At 35.5% G+C, this 23,623-nt stretch overlaps 1 protein-coding gene across 11 annotated transcripts in view; it reads right to left on the bottom strand.

Moving 5' to 3' along the window:
* DNAH5 (dynein axonemal heavy chain 5) overlaps positions 1-23,623 on the bottom strand; it is a 113,583-nt gene that overhangs the window by 79,893 nt on the left and 10,067 nt on the right. For all 11 annotated transcript variants that reach the window (XR_014942820.1, XR_014942821.1, XR_014942823.1 and 8 more), the window contains exons 2-15: positions 19,263-19,397; positions 17,150-17,234; positions 15,581-15,738; positions 13,718-13,939; positions 13,031-13,168; positions 11,599-11,775; positions 11,144-11,257; positions 9,850-9,957; positions 9,048-9,170; positions 7,131-7,346; positions 5,253-5,360; positions 4,475-4,560; positions 3,410-3,731; positions 723-929 (exon numbers count right to left, since the gene is read on the bottom strand). Coding sequence is in view for 6 of the 11 variants with exons in the window: in XM_085537852.1 (XP_085393978.1) it covers positions 723-929; positions 3,410-3,731; positions 4,475-4,560; positions 5,253-5,360; positions 7,131-7,346; positions 9,048-9,170; positions 9,850-9,957; positions 11,144-11,257; positions 11,599-11,775; positions 13,031-13,168; positions 13,718-13,939; positions 15,581-15,738; positions 17,150-17,234; positions 19,263-19,397 (2,199 nt within the window). In the remaining 5 variants the exon portion in view is untranslated. The remainder of the gene's footprint in view (positions 1-722; positions 930-3,409; positions 3,732-4,474; positions 4,561-5,252; positions 5,361-7,130; positions 7,347-9,047; positions 9,171-9,849; positions 9,958-11,143; positions 11,258-11,598; positions 11,776-13,030; positions 13,169-13,717; positions 13,940-15,580; positions 15,739-17,149; positions 17,235-19,262; positions 19,398-23,623) is intronic.

The raw sequence follows: 23,623 nt of genomic DNA, 5'->3' as shown, positions 1-23,623 counted from the left end.
AAAAAAAATCCAAAGAAAAAAAATCATCCAAGTTAACTTTTCAGCAGTTTTATTAGAGCAGTATTAGAAGAGCTTCAACAAGGTGTTTAAATGCCTCTTTAACCCACTGATCTATTTTCACATTTTGCAAGAAAATACTCTTGTAATAGTTTTATGATGTAACATGACATTTTTATCTCATTTCAGAATCAAGTAGCCCTTTGAAGCTATATTTTTCCAGACATGCTTTATCTTTGAATCTTTGTCTTCACTCATCTAGAACTTTGTCTGTTCACAGGGAGACAAAATGACCCAAAGGAATTATAAAATGAGAGAAGAGGAAGCTGTAACTGCTCTATTTTAATCTCCTCTACAGACATCTATGTCTAAAGCTGATGCAGGAACTATGTTGTTACATGATGTCTGTTGGATCTTTTGCACTTTTCACAGGCATACCATCTGCAAACTATCCTCTTAAGACAAAGTGTATTGTTCAACTTGGAGTCAACTATTATTGACATTACTTTCCTAAAACCATGCAACTTTGAAGCAACTTCACAAAAGATGCAAAGCCTGGAAATTCATTTTAAAAGTGTCTTAAGATAAGAAAGAAAAGGAAAAAAAAAATCCAACTTGCCAATATCGTCTTAATATTGATCTTCAATTTTATCACTCTCGCATGTGTACAGCCAAGCCATTTTAACATATGCCATACATATGTAAAACAACTAAAAAGAACCCACCTGCAAATTGTGGACAATATTCTTATACCAGCCTCTCTTCTGTTGAATATCACTTGCAAATGGTGGGATATCAAGGCACATGTAAGCCATGCAATCTGTTTCTCTAATTAATGTTAATATTTGAGGGTCAAAATTCACAAATAATTCTCCTGTTTCTGGAGATTTTACCAAGAGACTTGCCTGAAGTCTTGTTTTAGTTACTTCAATCTGCAGGAAACAAAATCATCACTCAAGATGAGAGAAGCCAATACAACAAAACACTTTGATCTGGAGGTAAATATCAGTTTGGTACAAAGTGACAATAAAATCAGGTAAAACCTAACAATTAAATGAACTGTTCATAATCAGGCAGACATATTTTCTGTTAGGTTCCTGGCTACCCTAAGTCCCATTCCACAAGCAAACGCTAGATGCAAAACCACAGAGATTTTGATAATTCTCCAAAGTCTCATTTTCATAAAACTTAATGCACATTCTGAAAGCTGCACACATCCTTGATGAATTCAGCTTAGACTTGGATAATTTCTTTAGATTTCTTTTGTAACTGACTCCTGGTTTCTCCCTGAGCTTGTTTTCCATTATCTAACAGTTATATCACACTACAATCTTAACAGCTCTATAATCCCTAGTTATATCAAACTTTCTGGAGAATTTGTCACAGAATAATAAAATAATTTAAAAAAAAAATAAAAAATCACATTTATTATAATTACTTTATTCTTAAAAGGGAAGCCTAGCCACTATTGATTTAGCTGTTTCATTAGAATATAGCAATATAATTTGTTCTCCAGGTAACTAGAAGTGAGAAGATACTTAGGAAGATCACTCATGGAAAATTTGTCTGACACTAGTCATGTCTTCCTGCTATTCCTGTTTTCCAGCTGTCCTTTTGCTCACATAACTTCAGTTCATCATTCACTGCTCAAACATCATGCATCACTTTACTTTCAGTTGGAGACTGTTATTAAGTAACAGTTTCAGAACCCACTGAGTTTTTTTCCATATTCTTCATCCCTTTCTATGTAATTCCCTGAAACTTTGCATCCTCTTTCAGTGACTAAAATATGGTTGACAATAACACTTGCTTCAGCATTTTCATACATTACAATGAAATTTTACACAACAATTTTTAAGTTAACATCAATTGTTGTAAACAAAGTTGTGCTCCATGTACTAACGGTCAGTCACTCTGTACAACTGCCTTAAAAAGCCACAGACATTTTCCTCAAAATGTTCACCACCAGATTTACTGGACTCTTCTCTGGGCTTCTGAAACTCACTGATCTTACTTTCATTTTCTTCCACACCCATTTATGTTTGTGTTTTTTGGTTTTTTTTTCAGGCAGTTCTCATTACTATGATGTTACACACTGTTAACAGAAATCGGTGGTATGTTAAATGCAAATAAATCTTACACTGTCATAGAACTGTAGCAAATTTCACACCTTCTATTCTTTCAATATGTCTGAGTTGCACTATGTATAGTATGAAAATTATGGCTTTAAAACCCACACAGTTAAAAAAAGTGGATAAGCACAGTGGTTGGTATTCAGGAACAAACAGAAAAAAGGGTTGGGGAGGAAACAAAAAAAAATAAAAAGCCACTAAAAGACTTAACTATTTCTACTGAATAGACCGATAACAATTAGTATGCCACAGCCCTATTTCTGTTGCATTTGTATTCTGCTCATGACACTTGCCCATCTCTGTTTTCCTTTTGTTCAGGAGCAGAGCATGAGCTCCACCTTGTGCTCTCTGATATTTATTTCTACATCAGTCTGCACTTTGATGCCTCAAGAAGAGACTGCTTAATAGGCAGACACCACCTTTAGGAGAAAGGTCCATGCACTGGTGTTAGATTGGACAAGGGACAGCAGAAGCTTCTGGTCTCAGATCTTGTCTAAGACTAGTTTTGAGAAAACTGATATTTATCAGCCTCAGAGTTCTTCATATTTTACAGAAGATGAGTTGAGCTCCAAGAACAAGAAGTAGCTGCATTGATAACTGAGCCAGAACTTTCAAAAGAGTTATCTGGAGATTCTTTTAATTTAAAAGACTCCTTTCTTTTAATTTAAGAGTCTAAGGCTAATTCTTCTACAACATGATTTTTGCCAAGGCAACAGAGAAACTGCAGGAGGAAAACAAGCCCATAGGACAGTAGAAACTTGCAGAAATTAGCTAGAAATTAGAGCCTAAAGAAGCCACCTGGTAATATGAATGCAGTCAGAGGTTCTGTCTACAAAAACCAAGAAATCAAAATTGGTCAAGTGAGATTTAAAAGTTAAGGTAAAACCATGTTTTCTGAAGAATATAATATTACAGTGTTCTACTTTAACAGATGTTTGATAGGAAGCAAATTGGTACAAAATACATTTGCGCACAATATCTTCTGAATTCTATGAGATGCGCTATTAGTTGAGACAGGATGCTTTTTATACACATGCCCACACTGAGGACGCATGTGGATTGTCACTTTAAAACATAAGATTCATATTATTCAGGCCAACTCAGCATACTTGACTATTAACCACAGATTTCTTCGAACTGCTGCTACCCAGTGTTTCAGCGATGCCTAGCACAGTTAGAATCCAGTCTAGTCTGCAAACATAGACTGGACTGATTTACCACCAACAAAAACCCAGCATAATTTTTAAAAGAAATACTCTAATCAAGATCCACTATTTTACCTGCTGAAGCCATCCCCTGTGATAGATCACCTCAAACTCCATAAGAACTCTTGCTACTTTGTTGTAGTTGTGGATTATGCGCTTGCCATCCGGCGTTTGTAGAACAGCTGGATGCTGCTGGAAAGAATCCATGGGCTGCTGGATCCTATGGAATAGGTGACGTGCCCACAAGATCTTACCAGCTATTGGAGGCATATTACGAGCCAGTGGAGGATCATGCTTCTGCTTAGTGTAGAGTTTACAGACTGCTTCTATGTCATATCCATAGTTTTGAAGGATTTTCTGATACTTTTCAGTAATGCCAAGATTGGGAATTTGTAATCTGATCAGAAAAATAATAATTAGAAAAATCTGTTGAAAATTTTTGAAATTCTTCTAATGCATTGTTGGAACTTCTTCCCAGAAACCCTTGTATTACTTTGAAAATAATTAATTTAGTAGTAGATTTTCCACTAAAGCTTGAACAAATACTGCCACAGTCTGACTCCAAGCAACTGAGATTTAAGCCAGGTGACAGAAATTCCCAAGTAAGTCTACACATTTTCTGTTTTGTCACTGTTTTCAAACACTAAACTAAAATTATGTGCAAACTGTAACCAATCAGTCACTACCTGTCTATTCTACAAAACAGAATATTGTAAAAATAAATAAATAAATAAATTATTGCGAGAAAAATTGAGGCTGCTTTGAAATAAACTGAATTTTTCAAGACAAATTTTAACATTTCCTTGTATGAGCATTCTAACAACAGATTTGTTTCGCTGTTCAAGAAGAAAACTAAGGCAAATATTCTAACAGGCAGAACAAAATTTTCCCATACATATGCGAGTTTTGAAAGATTAAGTCCAATTATATTTTACATTTTCTGATACATAAAAATATTTTTTTTTCATTGATCTACATAACTGAGCAGATCCCTTATCAGAGCTGAGCAGTTGAGGGAGTGAAGATTAAATTGATTTTTCTTTGTATTTAAGGAGAAACTATTTCCTGCTTTCTCACCATACTCAAATCATCATTTCCATTTTCTGGCAGAATTCCAACAGACTAAATAGGACATAGTACCTTTCAAATTTCTTCAACATACACAGTGCTCTTTCAGTGTTCAGAATATTTTCAAAGGTGTTGTCCATAAAAGTCTTTAACTGATCCTGAAGGAGAGCAAATAATTCTACAGTTGACATAAGGTACATACCTCAAATATACCAGGTGTGTTTTTGCATGATTTATAATATATTATATTAGGACAAAGTTTGTGTGAAAGTTACCCAGTATCAATTTTCACTCTTTCCCATCCATTTCAAAAAAAAATACAGTCATCTTTCAAGGCATTTCCTTCCACCGTTCCCTCTGTGGCCATGCAACTTGAAAAGGCTTTTGAACCATCAAAGGTTCCACCATATTGGGGCCCTAAAAGAATGCTGACTTAACTCTTTGGCAGACAAAGCCAGTAAAGCGTTTAATTTAAATTTGTACTTATACCCCTATACATTCCTTCCATCACTTTGTGATATCAGAACAAAGGGAAAGCTAATTGTCTTAACCATTTGTACAGTGTATTTCCATTCAACCAACAAAATGAAGCATTATTATGTCAGCCTTCCCACTACCACATTCAAATAGAATAACAAGATACCCTTGCCTATTTCATGGTTTAAATATCAGATAATAAATGGCATTCAAGTTATTTCTCAATTTCAGAAGAGGAATCTTGAGATTTCCTTTTTTTTTTTTTTCTTTTTTCTTTTTGTGTGTGTGTGTGTGGTAACACAGAGATACTATTTTTTTTATTTTTTCAGGAATTATTAGTAAATTCAATTCTTTCTTGATTGATAAAACCTACATGTAGATGATTTATCTCTTTGCAAAACTCTTCATAGTCTTGGTCAAAATCAGCCTTCCGTTGATCCAAGAAATCATAATCCTTTTTCTTCATGGTGCCAACAATACTCTAAATAGTTTTACAGAAAAACAACATTATCACAATAAAATTGTCCCAAGAAAATCTTAACACATCAAAATGTTTAGCATAACAAGTTGTGTACACTCACATTTCAACTTAGTCATTAGTTATCATTATTTGATGAGCAATATAAGTAAAACACAGAAATGAGATATTCAAAAGAAACAATTTAGTGCAATAGACATATGAATTTCATTTTTTTAATTTACTTTTGCTTTAAGTCAATTAGAATTGGCAGAATATTCAGACTTGCATTACATAAAAGGCATTTGTTACACACTGCTACCCATTAAACATTTTCTCATGCAGAGATTCATTAGCTTTATTTAAAAATTAACATCGTTTATTTTCATGATAGTATTTTCCATGTCTTTAATTGATTTAATAGAAAAACAGACTATTTAAAAATCACAGTAAGGTGCAGCATGCTACCAGCCCAGATCTTATTATTCCTTCCATTATACAGCTGCTGTCCACTCAAATGAAAGTACATCTTAATCAGCAGCTCCCATGAGCTGTATACACATTTAAAGATTTCTGATGATGAATCACTGTTCAGGTTTTAATAGTTTACTAGCAACTATAAAGTTCAACACTTGTTCAGCCCAGCAGACTTCTACCAATTTACCATAAGCCAACTGAGCTTCAATTTTATTACTTTGCTGTAAAGAAGTATCTCAGGAAGGAAAGAAGTCAAAAAAATATGTCATGGTTTAATGATTTCTGGTTATCGTGATTCCACATCATAACTTCATGCAGCGCACTAGGAGTTAAAGAGTTAATTCTCCAGTTCCAGGCACCTGTCACAAAGAGAAGAACTACATACCCCGGGGGGCTTTGCATTCAAAGAGGGGATATAAGCTTTTGTAGATCACTAGATCTGCAGTTTTTCAGCTTTCCTCCCTGCTGCTCATCCCAACTGCACACATCACCTCAGCATTAGTGTAAGGCCTTCAGCATTCAGATAATCTCTCATTATATTTGATTTATTAGAATCATAGAATCACAGAATGGCCTGGGTTGGAAAGAACCACAATGATCATGTAGTTTCAACCCCCTTGCTATGTTCAGGGTTGCCAACCACCAGACCAGGCAGCCCAGAGCCACATCCAGCCTGGACTTGAATGCCTCCAGGGATGGGGCATCCACAACCTCCTTGGGCAACCTGTTCCAATGTGGCACCACCCTCTGAGTAAAAAAATTCCTCCTAATATCTAACCTAAATCTCTCCTATCTCAGTTTAAAACCATTCCTCCTTGTCTTATCACCATCCATCCTCATAAACAGCCATTCTCCTTCCCGTTTATATGCTCCCTTCAAGTATTGGAAGGCTACAATGAGGTCTCCCCAGAGCCCTCTCTTCTCCAAGCTAAACAAGCCCAGTTCCTTTTCTTCATAGGAGAGGTGCTCCAGCCCTCTGATCATCTTAGTGACCCTTCTCTGTACCCCTGTAAGAGCTCCACATCCCTCCTGTACTGAAGGCCCCAGACCTGGACACAGTACTCTAGATGGGACCTCAAAAGAGCTGAGCAGAGGGGGACAATCACCTCCCCCTCCCTGCTGGCTGCACACTACTGGCTCATGTCCAGCTTCTCATCCACCAGGACCTCAAAGTCCATTACAATATTAACTATCTCCTGGTAATTTTAGCACGGCTTACAGAATTATTTTTTTCTCTTAATAAATGCTTATTTTCATAATTATTTATAATTTCAATTTCAATTCAGACTGACAGGATATCCAGAAGTTACTGTGTACCTCATATTTTGCAATCATTTCTTCCAAACCTTCTATCTTAGTCTCTTGTAGAACTGAGTATGTTCTCATAGTATTGAAAACATCTATTATCTTTACCAGCCGTCGATTAAAACTTTCAAATTTTCCAAAGATATACACCTCACTAAAATCAAACTGTCTTTCAGCTGGATTTTGCTCCAGATTCTTTTTCATGTTGTGAAAGCAATTTTGATACTCCTAAAAATAAAGAAGTACAAAGAAGAATTTCAAGCATGGAACAAACAGCATTGCTATCAGGTAGAATAAAACTTATGCAGACAGATACAATCCCTTCTAATTCAATAAAAAGTAGAATTTTGATCAATAAGCAATCATTGCAACAGTACCATTTTGGGGTCACAAATTTCATCAAATGAATAAATTGCACATAGATGTTTTTGAATATTCCATCTTTAGGCAGAGTGATATTTTCTTCCCTTCTTTTTAAAACAGGACATAGGTCTACTGACCATCTACAAGACAATCCAGATTTCAGTTTTCAGAGACTGAAAATAATGATTGTGTACTGAGCATTTCTACTAATTAATTGTATTTCTAACATCACTTCTCAGAATAAAACCCTTCTGAAACTAAAATGTTGTTCCACTGTAACTTAAATTTTCCATTCTGCTTTGTTAGCTGTGCACAAACTTAACTCCAAACTTGTTAAAATAAAATTATTCTCAAAGTCAAATTAAATAGGAAACAAACTTGCTGGAAACGGTTCTTTCAAGAGTAGTACTTAAAATATGAGCTTCATTATTTTCTATCACATACACATATCAAAATCCTAACTGATAGGTACTAATATAAAGGGCTCAGATTTTCCTATATTGATTTTATGAAAGCTTTTGGACTTGTTAATTATCAAAACCTAATCCTTCAACATATTTTAATGCTGCAGATGAAAAATTTGTTACATCTTTATAGAAATACATACTTTTACAGTTTGTTCTGATGGTAATAAGTTATAAATTTACACTAATTTGTGCAGTAACTATGAAAGACCTGTTGCTTCAGAAGGTGTCATGATAAAATTTTGTACTTGTAAACGCATGTTATTATTATGAAATGAAAAAGTAATAACAGAGAAAACCTATTGTGAGCCTTCTGATACCTATATGGAGGTTACTGAAATGCTAGACTCTTTACAGTAGAGTACAGACAGTTGCCATAAGACAGTGCACTAACTGAAACAGAAGAGGTGTTCTGACTCTTTGTTAAGGAGAAAATCTTTCACCCAAAGGAGAGTCAAGCAGTGGAAGATGTTGCCCAGAAAGGCTATGCAGTCTCCAGCCTCAGAGATTTCAAAAAGCAGGACTGAAGAAAGCCCTGGACAACCGCATTTGAACTCACACTTGCTTCTGCCTTTGCCTTTGAGCAAGAGATCAGATTAAAAAACTGCAGAGGACCCTTCCAACCTGAATTATCTAAATTCTAAAGGGTAAAAAAAAAAAAATAAATCATGGAATTGTTTAAAAAAAAAAGAAAATGTAGCCTATATTCCTTACAAGTCTAGGCAATGCAAACAGACAATTTTTTCTATTTGTTACATTATCTTTTCTAAAGATATAGCTTGTCCATTTGTCTCCAGAATACATTTAGCTCTGTGACACTCTCTACTTTCATTTCTTTCACACAGAGATGAGAACAGGCTTTCTAAAGAAACTCAGACACATAGTTAAGTTAGTTTAAGTATGGAAATCCTGTTTCCAGAGATCATCAGACACTGGACTAAATTTTCCATTACCTCTAACAAAAACAACCCAGTGTCAAAGGATATTGCTTAATTTTCCTTCATGATAACATTCCTTCCTTGTATTAAATTAATAGTTTTGCTAATCATGCTCACTTAAATCTCACTTTATATTCTGTTTTTCTCCTGACCTGTCTACCTACCTGTTTAAGCCGAATGGCTGCATGTAGTTTTTCCATAACTCTGTCCGGAGGTTGATCCCAGATAGTGGCACTATCATTGTTTGTGATATAAGATTTACATGCTGTGATCATCTGAGTGGTGACCTAAAACAGTTTTAACCTTGTGAAAAATCACTTCAAGACAAAGCACTTCTTTCAGTGTCTTTCCATACCTCTTTCTCCATTGGCCTAAGACCCACAAATTAGCAATACCAAACACCAGTAACACAGACCAGATGCCTTCCTTGCAGTACCCAGACTGTAGATTACTACACTTCCACTGTGTCATTGGTTAGCTACACCCATCCTAAACCCAAACACTTTGTATCAACATTAAAATGGCACTTAGAGTAAAACTTTGTAAGATTTTGGCTCTTCTGAAAGAAAAGGTAAACCAAAGGCCCATGAGACCGTGATAATAAAAGAAGTTGTCCCTCCAACTCTAGTTCTTAATTCATGCAGTGCAAAGGAGATGGGAGTATAAAGGTTATGTTAATATAAGCACTTCCACAAAGCATAGTTTATTGTAGGAAAAATCATTTGCATAAAAAAGTTCCTCAGATCTGCCCATGTCAGGGTTGAGATTAGCCCTGATTTTCAAGTAGCATGAGATAATTCTTACAATTTCAAATCATTCCTACTGAACTAGGTTCTAACTTCAAAGGTTTATCATTATTTCCAAATTTCTCTACATTCAAAAAATAGCATTATACTGACTAACAGACTAGCTCTTTAATTGCTTTTTACCTTTGTATTCCCTCTCATTCACACTGTCTGCACCTACCTTCACAAACAATGAGGAGATCTTTTCAGAGGTATTGTAATACAGGGAGACACTCTGAATCATTTTAATTGCATGTATAAGCCCTTGAATAGCATCCACCATGGACACCTGCAAAGAATCACACAGCATCTGAACTTAGCAAAATATTTCTGTTACCATACATTAGCTCAACATCTGTTTAGAGAATCCAAGATAGTTATAAACACTGTATTCCTAATGTGTCTGACCCTGTTTCCCTGGGCCTCTCCTGCAGTGAATCCTGTCCTACCCTCCCCACCTCTACAAGTTCAATTTGAAGAAAATAATTTTGTCATCAGCTGGCTGGAAGAACTCCAGCCAATGAGACAAATATAAATAATGTAAGTATAATAATATTAATATAACACTGACAAAGGCCTGTTCCAAATTAATGAACATTGCATTAAGCCTCATGGTCTCTCAAGGACTGAACAATTTTCTCACAGTACTGGTATTTATAACAAAATCTGCAATGGGGAGCACAAAGCAGGTAAAATTAAACAGGCTCTGCTCAGTGCCAGTAGCAAGCATGTCTATTTCTGCTTTGTTCTGTATCTTTAGCACACCAGTCTTTCATTAGTGAACCTCTAATACTGGACTTGGAATCATCAATGCAAAATAGTTTTATCATTATGCCACAATGGGAAATAAACAGACTGCATCATGAGACACATGAGGGTTGCCCAAGAGTACTGTTCAGAGGCAATTTCACTTTGGAAAAAAAGAAAGCGAGTTAGATGGGCAGTCAAAGCATTCAATCTTCAGAGCTTCCCATCATATTTCTCTGATTAGCAAGACGTACATAGTTACATAAATAATTTTAATAAAAGCAACCACTTGCCACCTACTACAGTGATTAATACAATCATGAAAATCCTTCCTCCTATCTTGTACTCTATATTTACAACATTATGCTTGCATAATGTATATAAGCGTTATATAAAAGTGTTAGCATAAGTATAACCTGTCCACCAATGCAAAGAAGAAAACACAACCATTATCTTCTACAGTGTTTTGGTGTGTTTGTTGATTTTTTTAATTTTCAAATATTTTACTTTATCCCATAGCACAGAATCCAGTTTCTTCATTAGACTGAAATCTTTTATAATTAGCTCATTAGTCAACTTTTTAGCATATCTGAACAGTCTAAACTGAATATGTGTAACTAAACTGCTATTTAGCTATGCAATATCTAGACCGATTCTATAAATGACAAACTGTGTTCATTTCAGTTGTCTCCAGAGATTAATGAAAAGATTTTAAATGTTTTGCTTACAGGGTCAGTGTTGTACAATGGGTCACAATGTTTTTCCAGGGAATAGAGATATCTCACATTATCTTTAGCCTCATTTACTGCATCTGTGATGCAAATGTCCAGTGCTCTCCAATTCTAAGAATAGAAAGTTTGAAGAATAATAATTTTAAATAACATATTTCAGAAATACTATTTTGACCATGTAATTTGGAGATTTCTTTGTCATTAATCTTTAAATTAATTTGAAAGCACAGATCTTGCACTTCAGACAAAGGGAGTTCCCAGTCATTTACAAGAAAATAAACTAGATTTGAACTTTGTATATTTAAATTGGTGAACACAGAAGGCAGAGGAAAACAAAAGTCAAAGATACTTCAGTATTTTGTCCACCAGCAATATTATATACATTTCCAAATTGAAGTAGATTACGTAGAACATTTCTAGTCTTTACATCAGTCACAATGCAAAACAGAAACCTTCAGCAGCTTGGACTTAGCAGCAATGAGTACTCCAAGCACTGCTTTCACATCCGGGCTCTTCAGTTGATCCATAAGGTAGGCGAATTTAGATAATCTTTTTTTCCAGTAATCAAGCTCTGCTCGTGGTCCAAGGTTGTCAGCTTCCTTCCTCAACTGGTCATTTTCTGCAAGAATCTTTTATCATACAATAATATTAGCGATTGATACTAATACTTTTATATGTATGGATAGTGTGGTTTAATTCATAATTTAATTCTCAGTATTAACTCCTGTGATAAATTACCTAGCCTAGCCACCATCTAATATACTCAGCCCTTTAATTTTGTCTGGCCTTCTTTTGGATTGAGTTTTTTGAGTTTGAAGTATCTCAAGAATGCTGTTAAAGAAATTTTCTGCAAATAATCTACATAGCTGGTTTCATAGCATGATTTTGACCATTAAATCCACTAGGAATGAAAAAATTGTTTTCTACTTTGATTTCTTGGCTAATCTGAATAGTATGGGAAACTGTTGATCACAGCCTGAACCTCTCATTTGCAAGCAATGAGTCAGCTGCAGTAGCACAGGTGAAGGTAATTCACCTGTGCTACCAGAAGCCAGGCTGCACCCCTGCTAGATCCCATTTAAGGGCTGACTGCCACGGGGGAAGAATCTCTTTCTCTGAAGATGACTCCTTTGTGGAGTTTACTGTGAGTCCTCAACATCAGTGAGCATTTCCCATTTATTATATATTATCTTTCCATCATGGTAATCTTAACTTCTCCAGCATCAAGTTTTTCCCATTTCCAGAGAGATGGCATTGGTTTATAAAGTAAAGTACCTTTAGTTTGACTCAGTAAAGTGGTTCTTACAATAATTTGTTAATAAAGGATGAAGCAATGCACATATGAAGAAATGTATATTCAAGTCCCTTGGAAAACAAGACAATGTGGGAAAAAGTCTATATTAATAAGATATTATAAGCTTAAATATAGGTGAAGCTCTGCTTGCTCATGTCTCTTCATGTCTCTTATTGTAGAAAAGGCTTTCCTTTCCCTCAAGAAGCAGAAAATAACTAGGACTTCTATATATACATACAAAGAAATCTACTTTTTAATTTTATTGGCACTTCTAAAAAGTACGCTGACCTTACAATACTTTTAACCACGTGAAGAGATTTCATCAATGCATGGATGAGGCAATTAGCAATTACAGGGAACTAAGCCTCCAAAAAAACCTGCATTTTGCATATAAAAAATAGATGCTCTTTCTAATATTGTAATTTAGAAAAGAAAACACAAAAAACATGCCAACAAGAAATTACAATATAGGGATTAATCACATTTATCTTTATAGAAAGATAGCTAGCTATATGCCAACAGGATAACTTAACTTCAACATCTGCTAACATGCATATATATTTATATTTCACTTCTGTCCAGTGTATTACCTGTTGAATCTGTTTGGTCCATCCTTTCATGCAGGCTTCTATTCTCTCAAGATCTTCTGTGCTGTTGGCAACCATCAGATAATCTGCAGGCCCTTTCAGACTTTTCAGATCATAAGTTTCACATTTCTTCAGACTGATCTACAACACAAGTTAAGGAAAACCAAAATGCTGAAATATTTGTGACAAATAACTCAGGAACTTTACACAAAGATTGATTTTCTTTCTTGGAGTATCTCACTTAATTTTCTCATTTAAATTTAAAGTAAACTGTTTTGGGCCCAGAAGTGAACTCCAGGATCTGATCAACTCACCAACCCAGCAGCTGTGCTTCCTTGTCATTTCCTTCACTAAGACTTAACAGTTGAACTAACTGTTTTATGTTAATTGTCTTGGTATAAGAAAGGCCACTGAAGAAGTGAAAAGCTCAAAAGAACTGGCACCAGAATGAAAAAAAACAGAAACAGCTGCAGAATTGTTAAAGCCATAAACTTCCACAGATGTTAAAGCCAGGGATCCACCTATATCAAGTTACTGACAACAACAAACAATATTAAGAAACATTGTTTCTTTTCACCAATTTAACAAAAGCAATTTTACAAGCATTCTACAAAAACAGTAAATTCAAGAACTCCAGATCAAGACATTTCACGCCTAGATTGTTTCCTAGCTGCTGCTTGAATATATTACCTTCTCCAGCAGACTTTGCTGAGTTCCTGAGAGCACATTAACAAAAGATTGAAGGGAAATGAGGAACTCTTTCTTAATACTGTCATTTTGTTGATGTTCACCAAGTCCAACCCAGCCATAATCCGTAATTTGTAAGGCTGGAATGAAGATTTCTAGTATCAGCTGCTCAATGCTTTTCAGTAAGCCATCTCGGCCTACATCCATCATGTTAAAATTTACTTCCTGTAAAAGACATGAAGTAAATATTAAAATAAAAAATAACATTTTGTCTGCATGGGTTTTTGTTGTTGTTGTTGTTCTTTTTTCCCAGTTCTACTGCTTAAGCGTCTCAAAAATCATAAGAATGTGTAAGTTTGCTACCATTTCATGCAGTAACAACAAGAATTCTTCCCAGAATGGCCTGCAAGATTTGCAGAGGGTCATATTTTATCATAAAACTGAAGAAACTTCCAAAATATATGAGTCCTCTGTTTATGAAATTCAGGCTACATGGAGGAGCAAAAGGATTGCAGTCTGCCTTATGTAAAGCTATCCAGGTTATATTTTTGAACAATATATTTATACATATATGTATGTACCTATATAGAAATATATAACAAATATATTACAGATACCAAAAGAATTCAAAACTACAGTTGCTTCTGATTTTCAGTTGCTCAAAAGTTATGGTCTAGGAAAAATACATCTACCCACCTAGAGAGAGAACAATTCACCAAATATTTGCTTTTTAGACATTCTGAAGAAGACTTGGAAGATTTCTAAGGTAAACCACATTAATCTGCCAACTATTTTCTCTTTATCAGAAGGTAGCACAGGAATTTTTCAGCAACATAATTTGACATGAAACAAAATGTATTAAAGTGTCATACATTAGATGTTTCTTCAGACTTATCTTTTTTACTGTTCAACTTGTCTTCCCTAGATTTAAGGTATTATTTATTATCATTAATAAGTATTTATATATATAAAAAGTATAAATAATTGTATAAAACTCTGCTGCAGAATTCAGATGCAATTATCAGCTTGGAAGCATTATTAAAGCAAAAATCTTTAAACGTTAGAAAGTATATGATTGAGTAAAAACCCAAGTCAGATCAATCAGAACTACCAAAAAGATTAAGTCAACTATAAAAATTTAAATATATATAGATAGATATCAATTAAAAATCCAATGATAACAGCCAACTTATCCAGCCTTTGCTCTTACAGTTCTTGCCTACTTGGGTAAAAATAACATAAAAAGATTTTCCTAAAAGATGGAGGAAGTTAAAACTTGCTGGCTTAGCAGTTGTACCAGTTTCCATTTAGAAGCATGTACAAAGTTTAGCAGAACATTAAATTCTCATTTAACTCATCATTCTTATTTTAGCACTCTGATTAGTTCTTCTACAAGTATAGGATCCTCTACATTTTATTCTGTGCACCCTACTGCTAGGATAACTTGTACTGCACTTGATTCAGCTTTATTCATATTGGACTGGCATAGATTTAATGAGAATTTCACCAGTAAAAAGTTGCTTGTGTATAACTTGTTTATACATTCATAAAGATAAAAGCATTTTTGTTTGTTTAGTGTAGAAGCTTAAAAATCCTGATGCTTAGGTGTTGATCAATTACTTTTTGTCATCTTGGATGATCACAAATTGTTGTAGCATTATTTCTTCACAATGATACACTTAAAGTTGCTGCTACTGCACAGTGTTAGTTCTTCCATTCCCCTCCATTTTGCTCTGCATTTAATGTAGACTAACTGTCATTTTGCTCATTTAACCATGTAAAAAGCTGTCAAGTTATATGCTAAGATGAAAAACAATTTTCAACAAGAACAATTTTGCACAAAGAACAGTAGTTACTAACTCTCACCTGATAGATATTCTCAACTGTGATGGCTTTTAGAACACTAGATCTAATGAAGAAAACACATATACCAGTTAAAGCAACTTCCTTCCCCTCTGTCACAAATATTTTAGGTTTCCTCTTCTTTGTCAAGTGAGAGTTAATTCCTGGAAAGCTAAAATGCTCTGTAGATTGAAATAAAACAAATATTTTATAAACACTATTTATTCAAAGAAAAACTTCCTAAGTTGTGTATCTATGAGTCCCAATCCCTTGGTGATTCACCACATGACTTCCCAATGAATGTACACAGCAATGAGAGCCCTCAGAGCACCATTAGGATTATTTCATCTCATTTTTCCATTTTCATATCAAAAGCCTTTTCTTTCTATTCATTTATTTGTTTTCTGCTCATTCTATTGAAAGGTTCAGGGTCAAGGTGCTCTTCCATAGCAATCCCTCTCCATTGTGTAGTTGCATATAATGCTCTATTGCTTAAATAAATAAATAAATAAATAATCAGCAAATGTAGTTTACCTCAAATGAGCTGTTATCAACAGCCTTTCATTAAGAAATTGCAGACCTAAGTCTAAGACAGAAAAAAATAGGAAAAAAAAATCACATGTGCACATGCATACATGCATACACTTAGTTTTCAGTGAATCACTGTAATAATTTTTATAAATAGTTGTTTGTATCTGTAAGCAAAGGACAACATCCAACCAAGGTAAAAATGTAACAGCGCCACTCCTCCTTCCTTGTTCAGTCTGATGAGCCCCATAGCAACAAGGACCTGTAAAGTGGGTACTACCTATGCGTCAGCGTTTCTGAAAGAAATTTAGGTAGCAGCTGGAGAACATTTGGGACATGTCAAAGACTGGCAATAAACCAACATTAGGACAGTTGAATGGGTGGGCCAGAAAGTTTAAAGCACGCATGTTGACAGCTATGTTTTTTCTTGTACATCCACTGTAAATAAGTGAGGCTTTAAAGTTCCACTGGGCCCCTGCCTGGTTCCAGTGGAACAGCACTGGAGGCTCTGTGACAGAAGCCATGAGCAAAGGGTGGATGTCCTTGTTACAAGGGTCACAAGATGCTTCCAGGGTGAGGGATAAGGAGGCCTCCTTCCTTATAACTATGGTAAAATGGGGAGTCCAGGGGTAGGGATGAGAGCAGAAGTGAAAGAAGAGGCCTTGTGACCCTAAACAGGGGCGTCCCAAAGCAGTTTGTCATGTAACATGATCATGTGAGTAGATGGTCATGTGCCAAGAAATGGGGAGAGCTTCCAAGATAAACAGATGATTTGACTAGAAGGGAGGGGGTAGAGCACCTGTCACTGTTCACCTTATGTGAAAGCTGCCCTTTAAATATCAAAAAGCAATACCTCACTGTTGTATACTTGCAATATGTAGAAGTGCACTAATAAGCTTCAGTAATTAATCAGTCCTAATTTCATGAGCAAGGACAGGTATTCCTGGGTGACGAAACTTGACTAGCCTTAAGCCCCAGTTAATAAAAACATCAGCAGTTTTCGTTTGTTTGCACATCTACTCAGAAGAAACATAACATGTTTCAGTAAACCCTATGTGGCTTTACCTGTATCAGCTGCCTCCACATCTTGATAGTAGAACATCAGATGTCGCAGACCTCCTGGGTCCAAGAATTTGTCAATGCGCTCTATCTGTTTGAGATGATGTGAAAGTATTTATGCCTGGCATATCTACTACAAAAATTTTATGTTCTCAATTTTTTAACTAAAAGTGCTTATAAATATAAATCATGTTACCAATATCTAGTACTAACATTGCACCAGGATCAGTTACTGCCTTCTTAAAAGGCTTTTTCCTGTACTAGCACACACTACTTAATTGAATCATTCAATTTTTTTGTTGCTGAACACAGTTGAACATAGTCAGGCCATGTTCCTATCTATTGAAACCACTTATGCATATGCTGCACACCATCTCTCAAACAGAGGGTATTTCTTCATTTGCCAAAGTGCACCAGCACCTCACTGAAGTCCTTCCCCCATGTTATTCTTGCTATCATTCAGCTAACTAGCTGAAAACAGAAAACATACATTCCATACCATAGAAACAGGGAAAGCCTATATTTATTTATACTTTAAGTATCATGCCAATTTTGCAGTTCTCCATCCACTTCAGGCTGTCATCAGTCTTCCTTGAACTATGCATTGGTTGTGCAGTCCAGGGATCTCATGTATAGGCTACGCAGGAGCTGGAGGAAAGTTAATTGCTGTATGTTCAGGAAATTTTGGCTGAGCTCTCCAGAAAGGGCAAAACAACTAATAAAATTGGTAAAAAAAAAAGTGTAATAACATTTTACTCAAGAGTATTTTCCAAGTATAACAGCTGGAAATATTTTTTTCATCTAAAAATTATTCTCAGGCAATATAATTTTTCAGGAAACCAACCCAGAGATAAAATGCCAAAAGGCTGAAATTAGTTCTGTGCTTTAACTTGCGTTGACAGTGTTCAGCACAACTCATTGTCCTGCCTCATACAGAACCAGAGAATTGTTGTAAAAGGCCTTGCAAGATTGTTAGGCTAACCATTTTTTTTGCCAATAATAGCTCTGCTCATCCAAATCCTTGTCCAAGCTGAGCCTCAAAAGCCTCCAAGGACAGAAACTCCACAACCTACTTGGCAACCTATTACCACGCCACTTTACATTCAAGGAAAAAGGATCTCCTAGTGCTTAATCTGCAGCTTGTGGCTATTGCCCCTAGTTACATGATCTGCCTCTGCTGAGAACAGTTTAGCTCCATCTATAACTACTCTTCAAGCAACTGCAGGCAACTGCTTGACAGCCTTTCAATCACTTGTTCTTGCTTTCCTCATACTTCACATGCTTTATGTTCCTGACCATCTTTGTAGACTTCCACCAGATCTTTCCAATATATCCATTCTGAAATGAGAATACCTACATTTTAAAACTTAAGTTTAAAAACAAAGTGATTTATTTTCAGATCACAAAATACATCTCCAATGCACATAATACTTACCTAGTAACAACACAAACACTTATGTATTTGGTGGTGTCATGGTTTTGTAATGTTGCTGTCAATATTCCACATCATAACATCATGTGCAGTATGGATCATTAAAAAAAAAAAAAAAGAAAGGAAAAGGGAAAGGGAAAGGGAAAGGGAAAGGGAAAGGGAAAGGGAAAGGGAAAGGGAAAGGGAAAGGGAAAGGGAAAGGGAAAGGGAAAGGGAAAGGGAAAGGGAAAGGGAAAGGGAAAGGGAAAGGGAAAGGGAAAGGGAAAGGGAAAGGGAAAGGGAAAGGGAAAGGGAAAGGGAAAGAGAAAGAGAAAGAGAAAGTGAAAGAGAAAGAGAAAGAGAAAGAGAAAGAGAAAGAGAAAGAGAAAGAGAAAGAGAAAGAGAAAGAGAAAGAGAAAAAGCAGCTTCCCTGCAACATTACAAAACCATGACAGGTGGGATCACTAGCCAGACTATTTTGTCAAGTAGCTTTCAGCTGATTGAACTACCTAAACTAGTTCACAATATAGTCTCAAAAAACGCTAGTAGCAGTCTAGTGGAAACAACATTAATATGTAGCCTAGCACAGACAGCACTCCCCTGCATCTGTGAAACCACAAAGTATGGCAACTATCTCACTAAGTATTTGATGGTAGCATCAATTTAAAAGCACCTTCTGATCTTAATTTAGGAAATTAATCAGATTACCTGGTTACCATCAAGAATAGCTTCTTCTATTTCTGATTTGTCAAGATTCACGCAGGTGGCAACAATATCCAGTAGGTAATTGTGCCTGTCATCCAGCCGAGCACGTTTAGCCTCCCTTTCCTCCTTCAGCTTTTGCTGTTGTAAGACATAAAGTGCTTTGAGTTACTCAAAAATCACAATTTTGAAGACACACATAATGAAAATCCTGGAATTCATTTTAAAAACGAACACTACTGCAGTCTTTCTTACTAGTGGTTGAAAATTGCAACATAAATTGCAATTTTGCATACGAGTTCCTGTCCTATTATCATATTTATCATAAAATCCATATCACTGGCCTTTTATACATTGTTACTCATTTGTTGTCTCTCTAGGGAAAATTTAAAATAATAATAATAATATTTTTTTTAAAAAAAAGGTATTTTATAGGTACAGCTCTATTATCCTGCCAGTCATCTTCAATACACTTCAAGCTATTAGCTTTGGTTTTTCAGTCTATTCACATAGCACCACCAAATCAAAATGGGATTGTGACCCCTATTTGTTACTTGTGGAAAATATCATAAGTGTTTACCAACAAAGATAAACGCTGCTGGAGGAAGCTAAGATTTCATGCATTATGTCTTAATATAATGAGAAGTAGAGCCAGCAACAAGCCCCAAGGTACTCAAGTGTTTATAAATGCGCTTAACTATTGCTATTATACCATATTTCAAGCAGTACGCCTACTCTTCTAATTAAATTGAATTCCCATATCCAAGACACCTCATTATATTGTAGACAAAATAGCCTACTGAAGTAGTTACTGCTACTATTGTGCTTTTGGATTACAAGAAATAATATAATTTCATATTCAAAAAAAATTTAGAATGATGTTCCATTGGTATTAAGTTCAATCTTTATTTCCTTGGTGACTGTCAAAAATCTAGTAAGTGTAAGAACTATGCACAAGTGATTTATCTACAGGCTTCTGCAGAGCTAATAGGACCTGCATAATACACTTTATACCATTATGTAATTTCTTTGCTACTTCCTGAAGGAATTTTCAGATATTTGATAAACTCATAATTGCAAGGGTATATGCATAAATGCTGAATGTACTGGAAATGTTTTTCCAGGTTAAAGACAAATATACAAATAGCATTTCTTACACAGATATGCCTGAAGAGTGCATAGTACATTAATTTGTGTACATATTTTATGCTGTTTTAGCTGTGTTTTAGACGTAGGTCTTCCCTATATCTCAAAGAAGGGATTAATTTTTTCTGCTAATTAAATGGAAAAAGCAACCATTTCTTAGCCAGATCTGCTCACACAAGAGCTATTTCAACAGCTTTAGCACAACTGGCTGTGCATTTTGAGCACAGAAAAGTATAAGCACTAAGCCAATTAGTTTCTCTTTAATTCACCAAAAAATTATTTTTATTTTGTTAAAAATACAGTCAAATTAATTTTTGTACTCTGCAGTGTTTTCAGCAGAGTTCCATTGCAGCAAACAGAATTCACCTTACACAGGTTATCAGTTCTCTCATATACTCCACCCATACTCATAACCCTTCGTGTGCTCACAGCCTCCACTTCTTCTCCAAGCTGCTGTTTATTTAGGCTGAAATCACGAGTACTTTCTCAAACTACACAATCATATCTCAACATTAATTTCACTTCTGCTAATGTTTTCTAATTCAATCCTATAACTGCAGTCTCCCAAGTCCTATAGCATACCTTTTAACTGTTGTGTATAGAAGTTCACATAGAATTAAGCAATATTTGATGTCTAAGCATTTGTTAGTACCTCATAAATCTCTAAAAGATCAATTAACCATCCCTAGAGAACACAGACAATTAACAAGATAGGAAAGCTACAGTTCTCAACAAGCTAAGACATTCACTTGCGTTCATCATGTGTCACTTTTGTAAGGCGTTTGCATTGTTCTGGTGGATATCTCCTTAATTAATGTCAGTTACATACATTTTTTTCCCTGATAAATTTTTCCCTGGTAATTTTTCCCTGATAGTTGTCTGCAAAACAGCTTAAGAACACACAGTCTGTCATGCTTCCATATCTTGATAATCTGCTACTTCTAAAAATATTTTCTCTTCCTCAGTTAAGGTGTTCTCTAACAAATATGCATGTTTACATACTTCAGATGAACACAAATTAAGAGAATGCTAAAAGAGCAAGGTTTGAAGGTGCTCACTGCTCACATGCATATGCTACTGTTTGTACATTTAAGTGAGAAATTTTTGGTATACGCAGTAACCCACAGAAGCAAACCCCAAAGAGTATCAGCTGATCAAGGTCATACAGCAAAGCCGATTCATAATGCTTAGTTGCCTGGGGGAAGTGAGATTTCCATTCCCAAGAGATTAATCCTTTCTCACTCAAATATCTTGAAGGATTGACCATGTTTTTATATAGTACAGCTTATCATCAATTCTTCATTTAAAGAACAGCAACACAGCCACTTCTCATTTGTAGGGTCTTCTCTCTCCTCCATCTCCTTGCCCTTACCTAAGAAGGTAACAAAATCTATATTATACAGACTGCGTTCTGCAGTTAAAATAATTAAAAAGTCCTCTGGATCATTAGTCCAGCTGTAATTAGTAACTTGCTTTAACCTGGAGATTTTCAAGAAAAGTGTAGATGTGGCACTGTGGGACATGGGTTAGTGGGTAAAGTGGTGATGGATGGGATGGTTGGTTAGACTAGATGATCTTAGCAGTCTTTTTCAACCTTAATGATTCTACTTTATACAACAGTTTCTAAACACTTCAGCACAGGAAACGGATTTCAGTAGACATCTACTCCTCAAGCAGAACAAAGAGGGGATTCTGCAGTCCATTTTGACACTTGTTCAGTCACAGACACTCAGTCTGAAGCAACAAATGAATAACAAGTTAAAATTTTTAAAACAAATGTTTTCTAACTACCATGAGAATATATACACATTTATATTTATGCAGAAGATTAAAAATTTAGAAGTCAGAGATACCTTGAATACTTCTTTTGAAGCAACAGCCTCAGAAACAAAATATTCTATGAATCTAACTCTAGCAAACTTCTCCATGCAGAGTGCAGTTACTGATATGTGTGCAGACACACTAAACAGTTAGCATGAATGCTATTTAGTATGCTATCCATATCTGTACAAGTTAAAACTTGTTTCTGAACACAGTTTAAAAAGCAAGTGATGTATTGGGTTGTCAGAATATTGTGCATTACTAAATAAGTTTAAGGCCTAAGGGCCTACTCTGATCCAAGTCTTATGGGTGAGAAACACACGAACCTCAGCAGAAAGTTCAATAGTAGAAGAGTCAAAACATGAGAATTCTATTGTCAATCTACTATCTTATCTGGAATGCATTTAGCCAACATTATAATCCACTGTATCTCCCTCAACACGTTAAGATGTCTTATATTGCTCATGGATTTCACTGCAGAAGAAGTGAACTGCAAACAATTTTCTTACAATTTCTGAGTACTGACTTTTCTGCAGGGATACAACTTCTCATTTTCTCATCTCCAAAAAACACATACCCTACAGAATCAAAGTAGTCTCCTCAACTGGCCCTTAGATGACAAATATCAAGCAGAGCTTCCAACACTTGTTAAAACATTATATTAGCACAAGAAGACTTTGTTCAAATAACCGGTTTACAAGATTAAGTACAAGGGCCTTCTATTCTTCTACTCTTAACTATATTGTTTCTAAACACTGCATGAGCATTCAAAATTCTATTCCCTTTCTACAAGGACAAGAAAAGTAAAGCTGAACATCAAATTCACTCAGTTGCAGAGCTCCCTCTTGCTTTGTTGTGAAATGCAGCAAGAAACTGTTTGTTGTACTACTTGGATTAAAACAGTGGTAAATTTATAACACTACCTGACCACTGAGACAGTCAGAAGATTTAGGTCCCAGTACTAAATGTACAAGTGCTGTTCTGAAATTAACTGCGTACTATTTTATTACATTCATCTATGATGTCAGAAGCAGATATTGGTGGTACAGCAGAAGAGATTGAACCTTTCAATATTCCATTACATTTTGTTGCCATGTGACAAACTGCAGCAGAGGGGCAGTCCAACAGAATGATATGTTATATGGAAGTGCAGATGGAGAAAAGACTCAATGTCATTGAATTCCTCCATGCAAAAGAAGTGTCACCACTGAACATTTATGGAGACCAAACAGTGGATGTGAGTGCACTGAGGCTGTGGGTGGTGCATATCAGCAGTAGCAACAGCAACAGTGGATCACTTCCCTTGGTACAGATTTTTACAAGTGTAGCATGCAGGTTCCTGTTCATGACTGATGAAAAAGCATAGCTAATTTTGGTGACTATGTTGAAAAATAGTGTTT

The sequence above is a fragment of the Coturnix japonica genome, chromosome 2, assembly GCF_054131305.1.
Source record: "Coturnix japonica strain WE chromosome 2, WE-NBRP24, whole genome shotgun sequence".
Classification (NCBI taxonomy): Eukaryota; Metazoa; Chordata; class Aves; order Galliformes; family Phasianidae; genus Coturnix; species Coturnix japonica.
Note: the sequence above shows the minus strand (reverse complement) of the source record. Positions and strands in the feature narration are given on the sequence as shown.